The sequence below is a fragment of the Ranitomeya imitator genome, chromosome 10, assembly GCF_032444005.1.
Source record: "Ranitomeya imitator isolate aRanImi1 chromosome 10, aRanImi1.pri, whole genome shotgun sequence".
Taxonomy (NCBI): Eukaryota; Metazoa; Chordata; class Amphibia; order Anura; family Dendrobatidae; genus Ranitomeya; species Ranitomeya imitator.
The window spans coordinates 15,353,320-15,374,303 of record NC_091291.1 but is presented as its reverse complement, the minus strand read 5'-3'; the positions used below and the strand labels follow the sequence as shown (position 1 = coordinate 15,374,303).

At 44.4% G+C, this 20,984-nt stretch overlaps 1 protein-coding gene across 1 annotated transcript in view; it reads left to right on the top strand.

Moving 5' to 3' along the window:
- GRIK5 (glutamate ionotropic receptor kainate type subunit 5) overlaps positions 1–20,984 on the top strand; it is a 294,448-nt gene that overhangs the window by 208,078 nt on the left and 65,386 nt on the right. Inside the window, exons 5-7 of the mRNA XM_069742769.1 lie at positions 7,888–8,053; positions 20,500–20,678; positions 20,762–20,815. Of these exons, the coding sequence (XP_069598870.1) occupies positions 7,888–8,053; positions 20,500–20,678; positions 20,762–20,815 (399 nt within the window). The remainder of the gene's footprint in view (positions 1–7,887; positions 8,054–20,499; positions 20,679–20,761; positions 20,816–20,984) is intronic.

Below are 20,984 nucleotides of genomic sequence, written 5' to 3'. Positions count from 1 at the left end.
GTTTCCACCACCATGCTTTACAGTAGGTATGGTGTTTGATGGATGCAACTCCGTATTCTTTTTCCTCCAAACACGACAAGTTGTGTTTCTACCAAACAGTTCCAGTTTGGTTTCATCAGACCATAGGACATTCTCCCAAAACTCCTCTGGATCATCCAAATGCTCTCTAGCAAACTTCAGACGGGCCCGGACATGTACTGGCTTAAGCAGTGGGACACGTCTGGCACTGCAGGATCTGAGTCCATGGTGGCGTAGTGTGTTACTTATGGTAGGCCTTGTTACATTGGTCCCAGCTCTCTGCAGTTCATTCACTAGGTCCCCCCGCGTGGTTCTGGGATTTTTGCTCACCGTTCTTGTGATCATTCTGACCCCACGGGGTGGGATTTTGCGTGGAGCCCTAGATCGAGGGAGATTATCAGTGGTCTTGTATGTCTTCCATTTTCTAATTATTGCTCCCACTGTTGATTTCTTCACTCCAAGCTGGTTGGCTATTGCAGATTCAGTCTTCCCAGCCTGGTGCAGGGCTACAATTTTGTTTCTGGTGTCCTTTGACAGCTCTTTGGTCTTCACCATAGAGGAGTTTGGAGTCAGACTGTTTGAGGGTGTACACAGGTGTCTTTTTATACTGATAACAAGTTTAAACAGGTGCCATTACTACAGGTAATGAGTGGAGGAAAGAGGAGACTCTTAAAGAAGAAGTTACAGGTCTGTGAGAGCCAGAAATCTTGATTGTTTGTTTCTGACCAAATACTTATTTTCCACCATAAAATGCAAAAAAAATGATAAAAAAACAGACAATGTGATTTTCTGGATTTTTTTTTCTCAGTTTGTCTCCCATAGTTGAGGTCTACCTATGATGTAAATTACAGACGCCTCTCATCTTTTTAAGTGGTGGAACTTGCACTATTGCTGACTGACTAAATACTTTTTTGCCCCACTGTAAGTAGCCACAAGACAAAAATGTGGAATAGTTTGTTAACATTAATTTTTAAATAACAAGGGGATTGTATTAGAATAGAAATACAGTTGTGGCCAAAAGTATTGACACCCCTGCAATTCTGTCAGATAATACTCAGATTCTTCCTGAAAATGATTGCAATCACAAATTCTTTGGTATTATTATCTTCATTTAATTTGTCTTAAATGAAAAAAAACATAAAAGAGAATGAAGCAAAAAGCAAAACATTGATCATTTCACACAAAACTCCAAAAATGGGCCAGACAAAAGTATTGGCACCCTCAGCCTAATACTTGGTTGCACAACCTTTAGCCAAAATAAATGCGACCAACCGCTTCCGGTAACCATCAATGAGTTTCTTACAATGCTCTGCTGGAATTTTAGACCATTCTTCTTTGGCAAACTGCTCCAGGTCCCTGATATTTGAATGGTGCCTTCTCCAAACTGCCATTTTTAGATCTCTCCACAGGTGTTCTATGGGATTCAGGTCTGGACTCATTGCTGGCCACCTTAGAAGTCTCCAGTGCTTTCTCTCAAACCATTTTCTAGTGCTTTTTGAGGTGTGTTTTGGGTCATTGTCCTGCTGGAAGACCCATGACCTCTGAGGGAGACCCAGCTTTCTCACACTGAGCCCTACATTATGCTGCAAAATTTGTTGGTAGTCTTCAGACTTCATAATGCCATGCACACGGTCAAGCAGTCCAGTGCTAGAGGCAGCAAAGCAACCCCAAAACATCAGGGAACCTCCACCATGTTTGACTGTAGGGACCTTGTTCTTTTCTTTGAATGCCTCTTTTTTTCTCCTGTAAACTCTATGTTGATGCCTTTGCCCAAAAAGCTCTACTTTTGTCTCATCTGACCAGAGAACATTCTTCCAAAACGTTTTAGGCTTTTTCAGGTAATTTTGGTTAAACTCCAGCCTGGCTTTTTTATGTCTCGGGGTAAGAAGTGGGGTCTTCCTGGGTCTCCTACCATACAGTCCCTTTTCATTCAGACGCCGACGGATAGTACGGGTTGACACTGTTGTACCCTCGGACTGCAGGGCAGCTTGAACTTGTTTGGATGTTAGTCAAGGTTCTTTATCCAACATCCGCACAATCTTGCGTTGAAATCTCTTGTCAATTTTTCTTTTCCGTCCACATCTAGGGAGGTTAGCCACAGTGCCATGGGCTTTACACTTCTTGATGACACTGCGCACGGTAGACACAGGAACATTCAGGTCTTTGGAGATGGACTTGTAGCCTTGAGATTGCTCATGGTTCCTCACAATTTGGTTTCTCAAGTCCTCAGACAGTTCTTTGGTCTTCTTTCTTTTCTCCATGGTCAATGTGGTCACACAAGGACACAGGACAGAGGTTGGATCAACTTTAATCCATGTCAACTGGCTGCAAGTGTGATTTAGTTATTGCCAACACCTGTTAGGTGCCACAGGTAAGTTACAGGTGCTGTTAATTACACTAATTAGAGAAGTATCACAGGATTTTTCGAACAGTGCCAATACTTTTGTCCACCCCCTTTTTTATGTTTGGTGTGGAATTATATCCAATTTGGCTTTAGGACAATTCTTTCTGTGTTTTTTCATTGAAGACAAATTAAATGACGATAATAATAACAAAGAATTTGTGATTGCAATCATTTTCAGGAGTATTATCTGACAGAATTGCAGGGGTGTCAATACTTTTGGCCACAACTGTAGGTTTTGCCCCCCCCCCCCCAAAAAAAAAATAAAAAAATAAAATAGCGCCTCTATTGTCTGTGGCTGGTATTACAGACATATATAAGTGAATGTGACAGAGTTGCAATGCCATATATAAACATCGGTCAAGAGTGGCGCTATTTCTAAAATAAAACAGTCTCCTTTTTAAATCCGATAACCACTTCAAAGACAGAAAGTATTGTTAGCCAGAAATCTAGTGGTTTTAATATGAAAGGGAGCGCTCATGAAATGAACATGAACTATTCCCAATTGTTCCTTTCCAGGAACGCTATAATTGCCTCCCGTCCCTTGTGGTGGTCAATCGAAGCATATAACGAGGCTACATTACAGTTTACCAATTTACATATGTGTGGAGCTACTATACAAGCTCATTACATCGCCCGCACCTGGCCTTCTAGGGCGAAACGGCTGATTCTATTAGAGCATTCATTTTTGCTGTTTTGTGGCGCTTTTGTCTTTATAATCTTTTTATAGATCTTACGCTTTGGTTGGCGGGTTTTATAGAGGTGCAAAATATGCCGAAGAAAGGAAGTCGCTGAATAGGCTTTAGACTAGATGTGATCCAAGTGATGGTTACCGAGTCAAGCGATAGAGGAGATGCAGGTCGGAGGATATTTTTTGCAATGTGGGGAGACAATTTTTGGACCCCCTGCATATATATATATATATATATATATATATATATATATGTAAGTGGACACTAGCGTACTTCAAATAATTTCTATTTTAATAGGGTCTGGCATCCCTACTTAGCAGCGGTTTGCAGCTTTACTGGATGTACATAGTGGTGTTCCAGCTCTGGTGGCTAGAGATGAGTGCATTGATTTAATATGCAAATTTAATTTGTATAAAATGTTAGCAATCGCTAAAAACATGTCCGCGACAGTTTACATTTTGCAGAAGATTGCAATAGCTAAATGATGTCAGATGCAGCCTCGAGGGCTTCGTCATAATGCCTTGCAGATATCACATCACGTGGACTGGCACAGTCAATCAGGAAGGACTATGAGAGCCAGTGTAAAAGCCAAGGTAGGGAATGCAGCGGCCATAGTGATTTAGAATAGTGAGAGGACCTCACAGCATTAATGACAGGAAGAGAAAGCCATGAAACATTGGACAAATACTATAGATAGTAATGCGTTGCACACTATTCGCCATAATGTCTTGCAGCTATCACATCACACGGACTGGCACAGTCAATCAAGAAAGATCAGAGCCAGTATAAAAGCCGAGGTAGGGAATACAGCAGCCATAGTGATTTAGGATAGGGATAGAATGTCAGAACTCAAACCTCAGCAATAAAAAAAAGGAAGAGAAAACTGTGAAAAATAGAACAAATACTATAGACAATCATGTGCTACACAACTATTCGCTGTAATATTATGCAGTACAGTCAATTGGGAAGGACTATCAGAGCCATTATAAAAGCCAAAGTAGGGAATGCAGCAGTCATAGTGATTTAGAATAGTGAAAGGACGTCAGAGCTCACAGCTTAGCAACAATGATAGGAAGAGAAAGCCATGTGTTGCACAACTAATCGCCATTACCTTGCGGCTATCACATCATGTGACTGGCACAGTCAGTGGGGAAGGACTATCACAGCCATTATAAAAGCCAAGGTAGGGAATACAGCAGCCATAGTGATTTAGAATAGTGAGAGGACATAAGAGTTCACAGCTCAACAGTAGTGATAGGAAGAAAAAAACGTGAAACATTGGACAAATACTAAAGACAGTAATGTGTTGCACAACTGTAGCAGTGTAGTAGTCTGGGAATAATAAAGAGATTCAATTCATTGGTGGAGTCAGGTAGCAGAGGTCCCAGACTTGGTGCGATAGATCAGTGATATGGCGTAGCTGGGTTGGCAGCTTGTCCTGTTGTGTTTGCATTAAAAAAGCTTTAAAAGGGTTGGCTGCAGTCCTAGGAGACTTTAGAGCGTTACATGTCTTTTCCGGGCAATTGTTGGCTTTGCAGTATTGCGATTTTTTTCAAAAGTTTTGCGGCTAATCAAAATTTTGGGAAGCTGGTGAATCTCCAGCAGTGGCCATTCTCGGGTATTAGAATGAGAGCTGAGATGCAGTGGTCATAAGTCCACGATGCTAGTAATAAGGCACGTGACCGCTGCAGCCAATCAGTGTTTGCAAACAAAGTCTTGACACACCATCGGAGGTTCAACCCTGATGGATGAGTAGCATCGATTCTCTTATTTTCTAACATCGGCTCCTGTTTTTATAAAAAAAAATTTTCAAAAATTGGATAACCCCTTAGATGCATTTGTAGCACATTGCTCTATTCGTGGCAGGCCGTCATAAAAATGTAAGAAGGACCAAGTTCTTTGGGTTTAGGCTGGAATCACGCTTCGATATTTGTAACTACACCCCTTCTGTGACGGACCGCACCCTAGCCGCTCCCGTTTCCTGCCCCTGAATGTCCACCAAGACTCGGCGTCGTGGCAGTGAAAAATGTTGGTGGAGCTCTTCTTTCTAGAGGTTCCTCTTGGGTTCTTTAATGCCCCGAAGAGTTGCCAACTCTCCTGGGGGTCCGGGAGGTCTTTTTTTCCCCAAAATCTCCGAAGCATGGTCCCCTTTAATAAGAATTTGTCTCCTTCTGGACCCAAATTACGCTGTGTTAACGGCACTAAAAGACATATTGGGGAGAGCCGATTTGATTTTCTGAGGATCAAAAAAAGACAATTTCGTGGAGACATCACACATATGGAACAAAGAGATACTCTACAGTACATTAATTAAGGCAGCGTTTAAAAGTAAATAGGATTATTAGAAAGTAATTATTGCTTTCCTTTACAGCAGCAGAGAGAGAGAGAGAGAGGCAGTGAAATGAGGCAGAGGAAATTCACTGCGCCCATACATTGCAGAAAGGACACATCAGCCGGCAGCCTCTCCCGGCTCACACAAGATAATTACTCCGCGGCAGAATAGGGGGGATGCAAGAATATTTAAAAACCGCAGCGAAATATTATTAAAGGGGACTCATAGCAATTTGGTGCTCACATACCGGGTATTAAAAAAAATCATGGCTCCTCTGCCAACCTTGGGTTGTATAATCCTGTAACTTGGCGCGGGGCGGTAGGCGAGGTAACCATCTTCCACACCGTGGCATGCTACACCCTGGCTGCGGGTGTAGACTTTGTCTACGCCCTTGCAGGCCTCAGGACTATCCCTCCTGCCTTCATTAAAACACTCTCGCCTTCTGTAAATTTCTCTTGCCTCTTTCCCGGATCTCACTATCTCTCGGTCTCCACTCACGTCAGGGACACCCACTTCACGACACTCGGCTCGTTGGTCAAACCATACGTCTGCCTCTACTGCACGCTGGTCACTATCTGATCTCCTGATAAGAAACTGTCTCTGTCCCTTTAATTTGGCCCCTCCCACTCTGGGCTAGTCCCAAACATTATCCATAACTCTCTCTCTAGTGAGAGGCAGAATACAACACTGTCACTAATAACACATGTCGTATTACACATCACAACAATACGTGTGTCTTCAAGGGGTAACGTGGGCAGTATGTCCATCGTCTTACAATCCGATAATGGATTGACACTCATGTTTAGTATAACCACCCCCATAAAATACACCACATTAAGTTCACATAATTTTTTTTAGATATTCACAAAAAAAGATAAATTACACAAAAAAAAGTAAGGAATTACTGTAGTAAAGAAATGTTTATAAAAATAAGCTAAAGTTGACCAGAATTACAGGTTTTACTGTAGCGGAAATCTACTGTTTTTCTAGAAGGCCTTTTGTCTATCATTCCTGTTGCCCTTTGTTATGGCTCACCTGGTGAAGTAGATCCGCTACTCACCTGGTGAAGTAGATCCGCTACTCACCTGGTGAAGTAGATCCGCTACTCACCTGGTGAAGTAGATCCGCTACTCACCTGGTGAAGTAGATCCGCTACTCATCTGGTGAAGTAGATCCGCTACTCATCTGGTGAAGTAGATCCGCTACTCATCTGGTGAAGTAGATCTGCTACTCATCTGGTGAAGTAGATCCGCTACTCATCTGGTGAAGTAGATCCGCTACTCATCTGGTGAAGTAGATCCGCTACTCATCTGGTGAAGTAGATCCGCTACTCATCTGGTGAAGTAGATCCGCTACTCATCTGGTGAAGTAGATCCGCTACTCACCTGGGTGAGCAAACTGGAGGCGCTGGAGCACCTGGTTGAATAGAGTTTGATAAGCTAGATGGTACGAGCTCGATTTTCAGGTCGGCACATTAAGCTGGATAGCATGTTGAATAGGAAATGCAGATAGGCAAGACACAAGAAATACAAGTACATGGTTGACAGAGCGGTCTCTACCTCAATACTCAGGCAATGTGCTGCCTGAGTCAGCCTAAAAGGCCTAGACGATTGCCGTCACGGGTGTGCACCAGGTTAACTTTCTGACCCAAAGAGCATTAGAACAGAATGAGCTGGCCGCCAGTGAAGGAAAATATGGAGCCAGGACAGGGAACACTCTTGCTAAACTTTGTGTCCATTTACATATAATGGCCTGCAGTGAGTGTATTTATCATCAAATATCTAACATCTGTTGGACCAAGATTATTCCGAGACGTCTAGATTACTTATATTTCAAAGGATTTCTTGCAATCTTATCGGAAAGCCTCTTCAGATATTGATTGCATGCCATTTATAGTTTTAGATATTAATGGACTGTATCAACCATTTTTAAGATATTGATCTAATTACCCGACCCACAAGTAATGACGATTAGTTACGTACTTTACTCGGGGTCAACCATGAATAACATGAAACCTTATTGAGAAAACTGCCAAAAAATGTTAGTGGTCTTCTACAGGGATGGTCATCTCAAAGTAGAAAGTCAAAGTACATAAGACACGTGGGAACAGATAATCCATTGCTGAAAAAAACTGTTGAGATGAGTTGTGGTCTTCACAAAAAGGGAGAGGTCCTTTTGTTTCGCTCTACTGAAATGGTCAACTCATAAACTATGGTAGACGATGACCAAAGATGACCATGGTTGTCCCTCAAGAGTCCATTTTCCAATGTAATCAAATTACTGGTCCGAGTTCCAGTTTGGTTTGCATTGTGCATCCACCCAATATCTCCACCCTCAACCATACCACCTCCTTTGGTCATGCCCTTAATGGATCTTCTCAGCTGGTTAGAAAGTTATAAGTTTGTGATTTTTGTTTTTCATATTGTTTTTCTCTCTTCCTGTAGATTCCACATATAAAAGTAGGACCAGAAGAAGCACCCAGGCTACAATATTTACGGTTTGCATCGGTCAGTCTGTACCCGAGTAATGAAGACATAAGCCTCGCTGTGTCACACATACTGAAGTCCTTTCACAACCCTTCCACCAGCCTTATCTGTGCCAAGGCCGAGTGTAAGTCTAAACATATACCCTAGCTATCCTTCTGGGTGTAATGACACTATGTACCTATGGGCTTAGGTGGTCAGTAAATTAAAGGGTTTTTTTCCCAACTCTGCAAGTAAACACCTACTTACAGGATAGGCAACAATTTGTAAATTGCCTGGGATCTGACCACTGAAACTTCCACGGATCCCGAGGACAGGGCTGTTAGCCAAGTTCAGCCACCGTTCCGTTCTGTCTCCAGTAGCTCCATACACATTGATTGGAACAGTTGCGAGAATGTGTGGCTACCCCTCCATTTTAAAGGAGCACTTCAGAGCCCATTTTTTTCAGATAGATGTGGGTCTTAGTGGTGGAACCCTCAGTGTGGATTGATGATAACGTGCTGAATTGGATCCACCCATAGTTTTCTATATAAACAAACACCTTGAGCACTACTATGGGTCGTGCAAAGTTAGGTCCCCAAAACTGTACAATGGTGAAAATGAAACCTTGTGCTCAACTTAGAGATTGTGATGATTTATTGTAATACGCTTTACCAACGTTTCGGTCACGTTTGACCTTCATCAGTGACGTACTCCATTCAATAGTATGTTTGAGGATATCCATAGGGATAGTTCCTGGTAGGTCTGTATTTTTGGTAGATTAAAAGGATAGTGAAGTGGATCTTTTGCTTGTGTTGTTCGAGCATACGTGCCTCAGATGTGTCACTGATCAAGGTCAAGAAAACAAGTCAACAATTGCCACTGTGATAATTCGTAGATAGAAACCCAACAAGTCAACAATTGCCACTTAGTAATCCCATGAATAAGACCCGGGAGGGTCGAAACGTCGGGTTTCTATCTACGAATTATCATAGTGGCAATTGTTGACTTGTTGGGTTTCTATCTACGCATTATCACAGTGGCAATTGTTGACTTGTTGGGTTTCTATCTACGAATTGTCACAGTGGCAATTGTTGACTTGTTTTCTTGAATAAATCTGGCATATACCTTTTTGCATCATACCAGTTTCGAGTGTGCGGTATTTTTTCTTCTACTATTGACTTGACCACACGGTCTGTTTTACCAGCACCTCCGTGTCCTTGACCAGAGTGCACACCATTATCCTTGTTCAACTGATCAAGGTCAAACGCGACCGAAACGTTTGTAAAGCATACTACAATAAATCATCACAGTCTCTAAGTTGAGTGCAAGGTTTCATTTTCTCCCCTAGTTTTCTAGTCTTGGGGAAAATTTTGCTTGCCAAATCCTAACAGTGTGAAATATATAAGCTGTTAGGATTAGGCTCCACTCGCCGGTTCCAGTGGTTGTCATGTATTTGCAGTCATGTGCCAACTAGATTCTCATCCCCCATTTTTCTCACTATATCTTTAACTTCAGCATGTGAAGAACATTGAGAAAAGCGGATGAGAATCTAGTTTGCACATGCCCACAAATTTGGGAACCGATTCTTAACAGTGTGCATATTTCACACTGTTAACATTCGGCAAGCTGCAACGCTTGTCTTAAATTTCAACTGGGCTGGACATTCCCTTTAAAGGTACAGTAGGAATGATTGCTTACCTTTTTTTCAGACCAAGTTACTTTTTTTTCATCAGTTTATATCCTAATATTACATATTTTAGTAATATACCTCAATCCTCTTTGATCCATTGTGATGTGGTGCTTGGTTGCCCCTCCAGGCAGGCTGAAGAGGCAGCCATATGGGCAGGCTGAATTGCTGTTTTTCACAGCTCATGCACACTGTGCTGCGCATGCGCAGTAAGGTGCCCTATTTCAGATTCACTTATGATGAGGCTTACATTGTAGATGCGCCAATATCTCCTTCACGATTGACGGCACATGATTGGACACGTCACCGGAAAAGGGGACAGAGTTTCACATGACCATAGCGAGTCAATAAAGTGATTTGTCATGGACTTCAAATTAAAATGGGTCAAAGTTGAAAAGTATTACCAAAGAAACATGGAAATTTAACACATTTATTGGGTTCTCAACTTTTGGAGCTGTAATGGAAGAAACATTGGGTATCGGTGCTGTAGATGATGCCAGATGGCGGTTCTTCAAATGATGCAAAACTACAGCTCCCACGAGTTCCCGGACTTCCCTTGAAAATGGGTCTAAGTTGAAAAGTACTACCAAAGAAACATGGAAATTTAACACTTTTTTGGGGGTACTCAAAACCTTTTGGGGCTATAATGGAAGCCACATTGGGTATCGGTGCTGTAGATGATGCCAGATGGCGGTTCTTCAAATGATGCAAAACTACAGCTCCCACGAGTTCCCGGACTTCCCTTTAAAATGGGTCTAAGTTGAAAAGTACTACCAAAGAAACATGGAAATGTAACACTTTTTTGGGGGTACTCAAAACCTTTTGGGGCTATAATGGAAGCCACATTGGGTATCGGTGCTGTAGATGATGCCAGATGGCGGTTCTTCAAATGATGCAAAACTACAGCTCCCACGAGTTCCCGGACTTCCCTTTAAAATGGGTCTAAGTTGAAAGTACTACCAAAGAAACATGGAAATTTGACACATTTTTTGGGGTTCTCAAAACCTTTTGGGGCTATAATGGAAGCCACATTGGGTATCGGTGCTGTAGATGATGCCAGATGGCGGTTCTTCAAATGATGCAAAACTACAGCTCCCACAAGGTCCCGGACTTCCCTTTAAAATGGGTCTAAGTTGAAAAGTACTACCAAAGAAACATGGAAATTTCACACATTTATTGGGTTCTCAACTTTTGGAGCTGTAATGGAAGAAACATTGGGTATCGGTGCTGTAGATGAAGCCAGATGGCGGTTCTTCAAATGATGCAAAACTACAGCTCCCACAAGGTCCCGGACTTCCCTTTAAAATGGGTCTAAGTTGAAAAGTACTACCAAAGAAACATGGAAATTTAACACATTTATTGGGTTCTCAACTTTTGGAGCTGTAATGGAAGAAACATTGAGTATCGGTATTATAGATGAAGCCAGATGGCGGTTCTTCAAATGATGCAAAACTGAGGTCCTGGGAGGTCCATAGGGTGAAGACCTCTGTCCTCGCCCATTTAGGTAATATTGTCATGCCAAATTACTAAAAAAAAATCAATTAATAGTGATAATTAAAAGAAGTACTATTTAATATATTCTATCACTCGGGAGGCACGGAGATGCCCTATTATACGGCACTTTATTTGCTGTTGCTGTATTATGCATGCATTTATACTCAAGTGTTTAGCACAACAAGTCAGTACGGGCTGACCTGTTTCTTAATGATGTAACTCAGAAGTTGGGTCTCTAGTATCTCACTAATTGACAAATTTATGAATATTTGATTCACGTGTAAAACCGACCTCAACCTTGTAAAACCAGAAACAAAATCATAGCACATCTCGTTAGGGAGCTCTGATTAAGTCAGAAACGAACCAGGAGAAGAGCGCTGTTACCTGTGTACAAATATTTAACATGTGTATGTCGGTATTATTAGGGCACAGTGTGGCGTTATAATTTAGGCATTAAATAGCCATCAGCTGAACTTTTGGGCATTTTGCATCACATAGTAGTGATAGCATAGTGGTGCGGTATTGTTTATGAGGATATTATTAGGGCACCGTTTGGCATTATTAACAAGGTACTATGTAGGCAGTTTAGCTCTGCTCGGCTGGGGCGCTTTTTTGTGTATTGCATGATATATTTATTCAATCTAGTATAGTGGTATAATGTTAGCCAGCGTATGATGACGGTGTTATTTTGGCATTGTTGCGTAGGCACTATATTGTGTAATTTGGGCGTTGTGGTGCCGATTGCTTGTGCATTGTATGGTGAAATCCAGATAGAGAATATTGTAAGAAATGTCTGTAACCAAAATAAAAATGGGAATTCAGACCGGATACGTTGCATTAAATTGTAATAGATGTGACAATTCAGGCAGATTATCAATAAAGCATCAAGTGGAAAGTTCAGTGTTCGCCCTCCAAACATCAGGTGGGCATTTCTCCAAAGCCGCAACGTATGAGGTCACTAGGAATGTGTAGACCAATCTCATTGGTTTCAATTGCTTTTAGTCAATGTGCTGTCAAAAGTAAAGGTGCATTTAAATGGGTAGATACTCTGCAAACGGGCATTAAATAGGTAGATACATCTCCAAAATGCTGTTCTATATTGTTAAGGAGAAAGTACCCGAAGACAGCTGCCCATGAACAGGTATCTGGCTGCATCTGCCCGTAGATGGGTATCTGGCTACAGCTGCCCGTAGATGGGTATCTGGCTACAGCTGCCCGTAGATGGGTATCTGGCTACAGCTGCCTGTAGATGGGTATCTGGCTACAGCTGCCCGTAGATGGGTATCTGGCTACAGCTGCCCGTAGATGGGTATCTGGCTACAGCTGCCCGTAGATGGGTATCTGGCTACAGCAGCCCGTAGATGGGTATCTGGCTACAGCTGTGGGTAGATGGGTATCCGGCTACAGCAGCCCATAGATGAATATCTGGCTACAGCAGCCCGTAGATGGGTATCTGGCTACAGCTGCCCGTAGATGGGTATCTGGCTACAGCTGCCCGTAGATGGGTATCTGGCTACAGCTGCCCGTAGATGGGTATCTGGCTACAGCAGCCCATAGATGGGTATCTGGCTACAGCTGCCCGTAGATGAATATCTGGCTACAGCAGCCCGTAGATGGGTATCTGGCTACAGCTGCCCGTAGATGGGTATCTGGCTACAGCTGCCCGTAGATGGATATCTGGCTACAGCAGCCCGTAGATGGGTATCTGGCTACAGCGGCCCGTAGATGAGTATCTGGCTACAGCTGCCCGTAGATGGGTATCTGGCTACAGCTGTGGGTAGATGGGTATCCGGCTACAGCGGCCCGTAGATGAGTATCTGGCTACAGCTGCCCGTAGATGGGTATCTGGCTACAGCAGCCCATAGATGATATCTGACTTGGCCAATATTCCCATCTCATGTTCCAAGATTTGTTAAAGGATCAGATACCATATTGACTTATAGGGTTGCTACTTCCAGTAAGTGTCCCTAGTATTTCTTTCTTTTCGGGAGAGAGCTATGTTGCTGCTTAAGCCCCCCAAAAATGGTTGACGTTTAAGGACCCTTATTTGGTACGTAGCTTATTTTTCTTGCACTCTTCTTCTCCATATGGTCTTCTGCCAGCTGTAGTTAAAAATTGTGTATTACTTCAAGTGTGATTTTATTTGCCTATTCTGGAGACAGGGTAGCTGAAATGAAATCTGTGAAATTCGTTGAACACGTCTTATTTTCTTAACCTCATAACCTCGGCAGCTATGAAACGCTGACTTACGTTAAGCATGAGCGGAATAATCCCAGTTGACAGCGCAAGTGTTTTTTTCATAGTCTTTATGGACACTGAAGTAAATCCGAGAGTTTTACAGAACGAGGCAAGCCACGCCAAATGCTATTAAAGCCAGCGTACGACCTCGATTAGATTCAGATTGAAATCCACACGGCCGGTACGGTCCTCAGCTCGCACCCGGACTGGTCCTGATGGAAATATTGGGCCATACGAATACCTACAGTCTGTGACTTGTCCTTACTCTGCAGTTTTGTCTCATCTTGGCCGGCACTTAAGATTTCAAGTATGTATCCTGCAGGGAAACTTCTTTTGTTCCTGGAGATTTCCCACAGGTGCCTTTAAAAATTCTGTCAGACGCTCCCTGGCAACTGACTGCACGCTGGCACTTTGGTAGTAAGTAGATTTTATCACAGTCATGTCACATTCCGCTGCGAAGAAACCTCGGACAGAATTTTGAATGTCAATCTGTCATTCAAGTTTTCCTTTAAAGTGATGATCGCTAAAATATGCCATTACTTTGCGATGGTTCACAATGGCGTAACTTGTAGATGGGTATCTGGCTACAGCGGCCCGTAGATGGGTATCTGGCTACAGCGGCCCATAGATGGGTATCTGGCTACAGCAGCCCATAGATGGGTATCTGGCTACAGCGGCCCGTAGATGGGTATCTGGCTACAGCTGTCCGTAGATGGGTATCTGGCTACAGCTGCCCGTAGATGGGTATCTGGCTACAGCGGCCCATAGATGGGTATCTGGCTACAGCAGCCCATAGATGGGTATCTGGCTACAGCGGCCCATAGATGGGTATCTGGCTACAGCGGCCCGTAGATGGGTATCTGGCTACAGCTGCCCGTAGATGGGTATCTGGCTACAGCGGCCCGTAGATGGGTATCTGGCTACAGCTGCCCGTAGATGGGTATCTGGCTACAGCGGCCCGTAGATGGGTATCTGGCTACAGCTGCCCGTAGATGGGTATCTGGCTACAGCGGCCCATAGATGGGTATCTGGCTACAGCGGCCCATAGATGGGTATCTGGCTACAGCTGCCCGTAGATGGGTATCTGGCTACAGCGGCCCATAGATGGGTATCTGGCTACAGCTGCCCGTAGATGGGTATCTGGCTACAGCTGCCCGTAGATGGGTATCTGGCTACAGCTGCCCGTAGATGGGTATCTGGCTACAGCTGCCCGTAGATGGGTATCTGGCTACAGCTGCCCGTAGATGGGTATCTGGCTACAGCTGCCCGTAGATGGGTATCTGGCTACAGCTGCCCGTAGATGGGTATCTGGCTACAGCTGCCCGTAGATGGGTATCTGGCTACAGCGGCCCATAGATGGGTATCTGGCTACAGCTGCCCGTAGATGGGTATCTGGCTACAGCTGCCCGTAGATGGGTATCTGGCTACAGCGGCCCGTAGATGGGTATCTGGCTACAGCGGCCCATAGATGGGTATCTGGCTACAGCGGCCAGTAGATGGGTATCTGGCTACAGCTGCCCGTAGATGGGTATCTGGCTACAGCGGCCAGTAGATGGGTATCTGGCTACAGCTGCCCGTAGATGGGTATCTGGCTACAGCGGCCCGTAGATGGGTATCTGGCTACAGCTGCACATACATGGGTATCTGGCTACAGCTGGTCTTATGGACAAGGTACAACTTGGATCCCTTTTGGCTCTAAAACCCTGGTAACAATACCACCACTGCACCTATTAGTGCTTCACCTCTGATAATCCTGCCTTTGAGACCCCACTAATTTTGAGAATGCGCTGGATGAAGGCTAGCATAGCACCACATTCCCATCCAATAGTTTTCCTGCGGAGCAGCGCTCCCAGACTTCGGACATCAGAATCGAGGCTTGCCGTTTCTTACATAGTTGTGTTATGGGAGTTGGCCATGCAGGGTTAACCAAATGAAGGTAGATGCAGAACTGGTGTTGTCCGTAGGTAAGGATAGTCGCAAAGTAATGAAAAAATGCATATTGACCTGTTCTAGGCCCATTGACAACTTCTTTAAAGGAGTATTCCATCAATTGAAAGATATTCGCTATCTTTTTAATAGGGGACAACTCAATGATCGCTGGGGTTCCTACCATTGGGATCCCCAGTCATCCCGACATTGGGGCTCTAGCTCCCAAGAGTGAAGATGTCGAGCCCGCTCTGTAGAGTCCTCTTGTCGAGAGTCAGTTCCTCTTTCTCTGTCTCGCCGCGGGTTCCGTTGGTCAGTAAATTTAAATTATGGCACTATTTCCCCCTTTAAGTAATGTAAAACACCCAAAAGACTATTTTTCCAGCTTACAATTAAGTTTCATGTTCTAACCTGATTGGTTGCATTTAGCGATATCTCACTTTTTGCATTGGGGTTTATAGAAATATATCCGTGTGCTATTATAATATTTACATACTGACTTTTTATTTTCCTTTTAACCTACTTTTTGGGAACCGGTAGACTCTGTTCCTTTTTTATTTTTCATTACATAAAATCCTCCGGTCTCTCAGCGGTCTGTGAGCCAGGGAGCTGCATCGGCTGCGAAACGCGTGTGCTAGGTGTCAAGTGAAATTTAAGTCAGATGCTAAGAGTGAAATTAAAATAGAACAGTGATGTTATGCGGCGTTGGCCTCTCATGGGCACATTCCGTGCTCTGCCCTCACCCATACTTCTATCCCTATTCTGCCAGCTGGATGCAACTTTCCTTACATCATCTATGGATTTTATGTAAATCGCATTGTTATATTCAGAGCTGAATCCTATTGTTTACTGGTAGAGTCTCTTTGTCAATATTTTTGGAAAAATGTAGAGAAATAGTCTGTGCCGATGGTGTATAGGAAAGATGGGGATTGTTCTATAGCAGGACCTTGATATTGATGGCCAATGCCTAGGATAGATCGTCAATGTCAGGTCAATAGAAGTCAGTGTATGGAGTCCGACACTACAGCTCCCCATAGTGGTCATTCTTGGGTACTGGTGCTCAGCTCCTATTAAAGTTAATGGTAGCTGAGCTGCAATGCCCTATTAAATCCAATTGGACCATCAACAATTTAATATTGATGACCTACTCTATGGACCGTCCATCATTTTCAAACCCTAGAGATCCCCTTTACTAAGACTCTGTTCAAATACGCATCTTGGCTTTGTAATCCCCTGATCCAATGGTATCCAATTGATACCATTGACTTGAAACTGGTTGCGAAAATCACAACCATATCACTACCTGGATCTAGGGAGAAGGAAACCATGGAACCCCCTGGCTTTCATCCTTTAACTCCTGTTTATGGATCTGAACTATGCTGCAAAGTTTTCCAGGACACCAAAATGTTTGGCCAAGATAAAATTTGAGAGGGTATTCAGACAAGCAGAAGGTCAGGGCAGATGGAAGTCACTAGTAGTGGGTCAGAGCTGGCGGAAGTCACTAATAGTGGGTCAGGGCAGGCGGAAGTCACTAGTAGTGGGTCAGGGCTGGCGGAAGTCACTAGTAGTGGGTCAGAGCTGGCGGAAGTCACTAATAGTGGGTCAGAGCAGGCGGAAGTCACTAGTAGTGGGTCAGGGCTGGCGGAAGTCACTAGTAGTGGGTCAGGGCTGGCGGAAGTCACTAGTAGTGGGTCAGGGCTGGCGGAAGTCACTAGTAGTGGGTCAGAGCTGGCGGAAGTCACTAGTAGTGGGTCAGGGCTGGCGGAAGTCACTAGTAGTGGGTCAGAGCTGGCGGAAGTCACTAATAGTGGGTCAGAGCAGGCGGAAGTCACTAGTAGTGGGTCAGGGCTGGCGGAAGTCACTAGTAGTGGGTCAGAGCTGGCGGAAGTCACTAATAGTGGGTCAGAGCAGGCGGAAGTCACTAGTAGTGGATCAGGGCTGGCGGAAGTCACTAGTAGTGGGTCAGGGCTGGCGGAAGTCACTAGTAGTGGGTCAGAGCTGGTGGAAGTAACTAGTAGTGGGTCAGGGCTGGCGGCAGTCACTAGTAGTGGGTCAGGGCTGGCGGAAGTCACTAGTAGTGGGTCAGGGCTGGCAGAAGTCACTAGTAGTGAGTCAGGGCTGGCGGAAGTCACTAGTAGTGAGTCAGAGCTGGAGGAAGTCACTAGTAGTGGGTCAGAGCTGGCGGAAGTCACTAGTAGTGCGTCAGAGCTGGCGGAAGTCACTAGTAGTGGGTCACAGCTGGCGGAAGTCACTAGTAGTGGGTCAAGGCTGGCAGAAGTCACTAGTAGTGGGTCAGAGCTGCGGAAGTCACTAGTAGTGGGTCAGGGCTGGCGGAAGTCACTAGTAGTGGGTCAGGGCTAGTGGAAGTCACTAGTAGTGGGTCTGGGCTGGCGGAAGTCACTAGTAGTGGGTCAGGGCTGGCGGAAGTTACTAGTAATGGGTCAGGGCAGGCGGAAGTCTCTAGTAGTGGGTCAGGGCTGGCGGAAGTCACTAGTAGTGGGTCAGGGCTGGCGGCAGTCACTAGTAGTGGGTCAGGGCTGGCGGAAGTTACTAGTAATGGGTCAGGGCTGGCGGAAGTCACTAGTAGTGACCCAGGGCAGGCAGAAGTCACTAGTAGTGGATCAGGGCTGGCGGACGTCATTAGTAGTGGCTCAGGGCAGGCGGAAGTAACTAGTAGTGGGTCAGGGCTGGCGGAAGTCACTAGTAGTGGGTCAGGGCTGGCAGAAGTCACTAGTAGTGGCTCAGGGCAGGCAGAAGTCACTAGTAGTGGGTCAGGGCTGGCAGAAGTCACTAGTAGTGGGTCAGGGCAGGCGGAAGTCACTAGTAGTGGGTCAGGGCTGGCAGAAGTCACTAGTAGTGGGTCAGGGCTGGCAGAAGTCACTAGTAGTGGATCAGGGCTGGCAGAAGTCACTAGTAGTGGCTCAGGGCAGGCAGAAGTCACTAGTAGTGGGTCAGGGCAGGCGGAAGTAACTAGTAGTGGGTCAGGGCTGGCGGAAGTCACTAGTAGTGGGTCAGGGCTGGCGGAAGTCACTAGTAGTGGGTCAGGGCTGGCGGAAGTCACTAGTAGTGGGTCAGGGCTGGCGGAAGTTACTAGTAGTGGGTCAGGGCTGGCGGCAGTCAAAAATGAATGTCAGGGCAAAGCTGGATCAATAACTGGAAGTCAATCTCATCTATATATATTAACAAACCAAACAGAAACTAACCAGGAGCATATAGACCAACTGTCCCAAATTTGCCTGGACTGTCCTTATTTTACCAAAGCAGTTCCTACAAACTTGAGTTTCCTGTACCAAAAGGGTTGGTTAGAGGCAGCACCAGAGGAGAATGACCACAACAGGGGAGCAGAAGCAGAGGGTAGAGTAGAGGTGGCGGTAAGGTGCCATAACAATGATCCATTCGATAGATCAATTATGATCTGCTTTTTCCACATTGACTATTAATGAGCCCGCCAGGATCCTGTTCTATATTTTTTTTTCTTTCCTTCCTAGATTGATTAGTGGAGCATGCAGCTGGCTGTCTAAGAGCAAAGGAAAGCCGGCGCTCAATGCTGATCTAATGACAAGTGGCATCTGAGGGTTATAATTTATTCAGCGCTGAATGATTTATAATTGATCTGAGACAGGTTGAACTTGATAGACGTCCATGTAACTATGTGACTCAAGTGTGAACGGAAGGCTTAGATCTCAAAGGGGGGTTGTTTCTTAGAAGACAACCCCCTTGTTTTTGTGCCCTAATAGTGATGGGACCCATCTAACGAGCAGAGTAGCTCTGGCTAACGAGGTCCGTCCATATGTTACACGGTCGGATCAAAGACCGGAATAGATGGTGGATGTGCAGTACCCGGCAGCGGCAACTATTTTGCCGATGGAGCTGTGCTGTGCAGCTTCACAACTGGGCAGTTCAAGTCTACACCAGGAACAACTGAGATCGTTGGAGGTCCCCACCGATCAGACATTGATGACCTAAGGATAAACCATTAAGGTTAAAGTCCCCTTCGGACCCATCGGACACCAGTCTGCAATTCCTGGCATTGGTAATAACTCTTATCCTGGAAGTTAACCTCCTTAGATCCCACGGTCAACAACAATCGCAGCGTCTAAGCAGTTAAAAGGGGCTGTCTCACCAACAACCCCCACAATGTGATCACAGGGTTCCAAGAGGGTGGCCATTGCATCCAAGAGCTAAATGAAGCCCAGACTATGGAGAAGTTTTGCAGTATATTGATGTAGGAATCGAGCGATCGCATGTTCAAATCCTTTAGTAAGACTCAAAAATAAAAAAAAATGTAAAAAATTAATCAAAATGTTTAAATAGCCCCCTTTCTGATCTGTGTAAAAAATATGAACTAAACACGACCGTCGTCTCAGCCACCATAAATGATACCAATAAACACTACCACATTTACAGAGATCCATTGATGCTGAAATATAAAAAAATGTCTGAAACTGAAAAGTTTATTTTATAATAGTAGTAAAAAAAAATCTATAAATTTGGTATCTCGGTAACAGTAGTAAATAAGGATGTCATTTTAAACTTGTAGTTGTTAGAAATTAAATTAAAAAAAAAATCTTGTTTTATTTCCATTATTCCACTTTATGAAGGTTTCTTTTTTTTTTCCAGTACGTTACATAATATATTTAATGGTGACATTAAAAAATATAAATCGAACATGAAAAAAAAAATCCTTTTACAGGTCTGTAATGGAAAGAAAAAGTTATATGGCTTGGAAGGTGGGAAAGGAAAAATGAAGAAAAAAAAAAAAGGATATTGGTCTTGGCAGGAGGTGGTTAAAATCAGCACCGCGGGTCAGTTATAGTGTTGGAAAAACCTGCAGGATAGGGAAGAAATTTGTTTAAAAAAAAATCGTATCCACATGCCCGCTGCTGTATTACGCTGTTTTTGGTTTTTTTTTATCTCCGCGGCTTTTCCAACCCATGTGGACCTATCCTTAGGGAAGAAATATCACCGCTGAGCACAGTGTTCCCTCCAAGTCGCAGGCTGGCTCGGGGGCAGCTAAAGCTTTCACATGTCAAGTGACAGCAATATGTGTATGTGCTTGGGGCTACCGGATTCATGCAGAAGGATACAAGATTATTCTAGTAATTTATAGCGTCTATCACCGGCACAAAAAAAAAGTAACTTTTTACTGCTTATCTTCTCTAAATCTATTGCAAATGTTCCGGTTCTGCCTAGAGCGGTGAATTCCCCATCGTGCTCCTCAGCCATCTCCTTCTTCTGTTCTCCAGGTTTACTGCGGCTAGAGGAGTTGGTCCGTCAGTTCCTAATATCAAAAGATACGCTCTCCGTGCGGATGTTGGATGACACGAATGATCCCACGCCTTTATTAAAGGAAATCCGCGACGATAAGGTGTCCACCATCATTATCGACGCCAACGCAACCGTGTCCCACCTCATCCTGAAGAAGGTCAGGCTTCTCTCTTATCTCGTCTTTGACTTTTGATTTTGCTTCTTCCAGTTTTCAATCAGGTTTTTGTTTTCTTTGCACAGGCCTCCGAGCTCGGGATGACATCCGCTCATTACAAATATATCCTGACAACAATGGTGAGCACTGGTGGTCAACGGGAGGACCATATGTATGTGCGATAAGGGGCTTCTACTTCTCTTAAGGTTGGGTATTGGAAATTGGGCCAGTCAAGACGTGACTCGTTTCCATCCATTTCGGATGGATGCTGTAGCAGCCATTTATAGCATGCATTATTCCGGTGCAAAA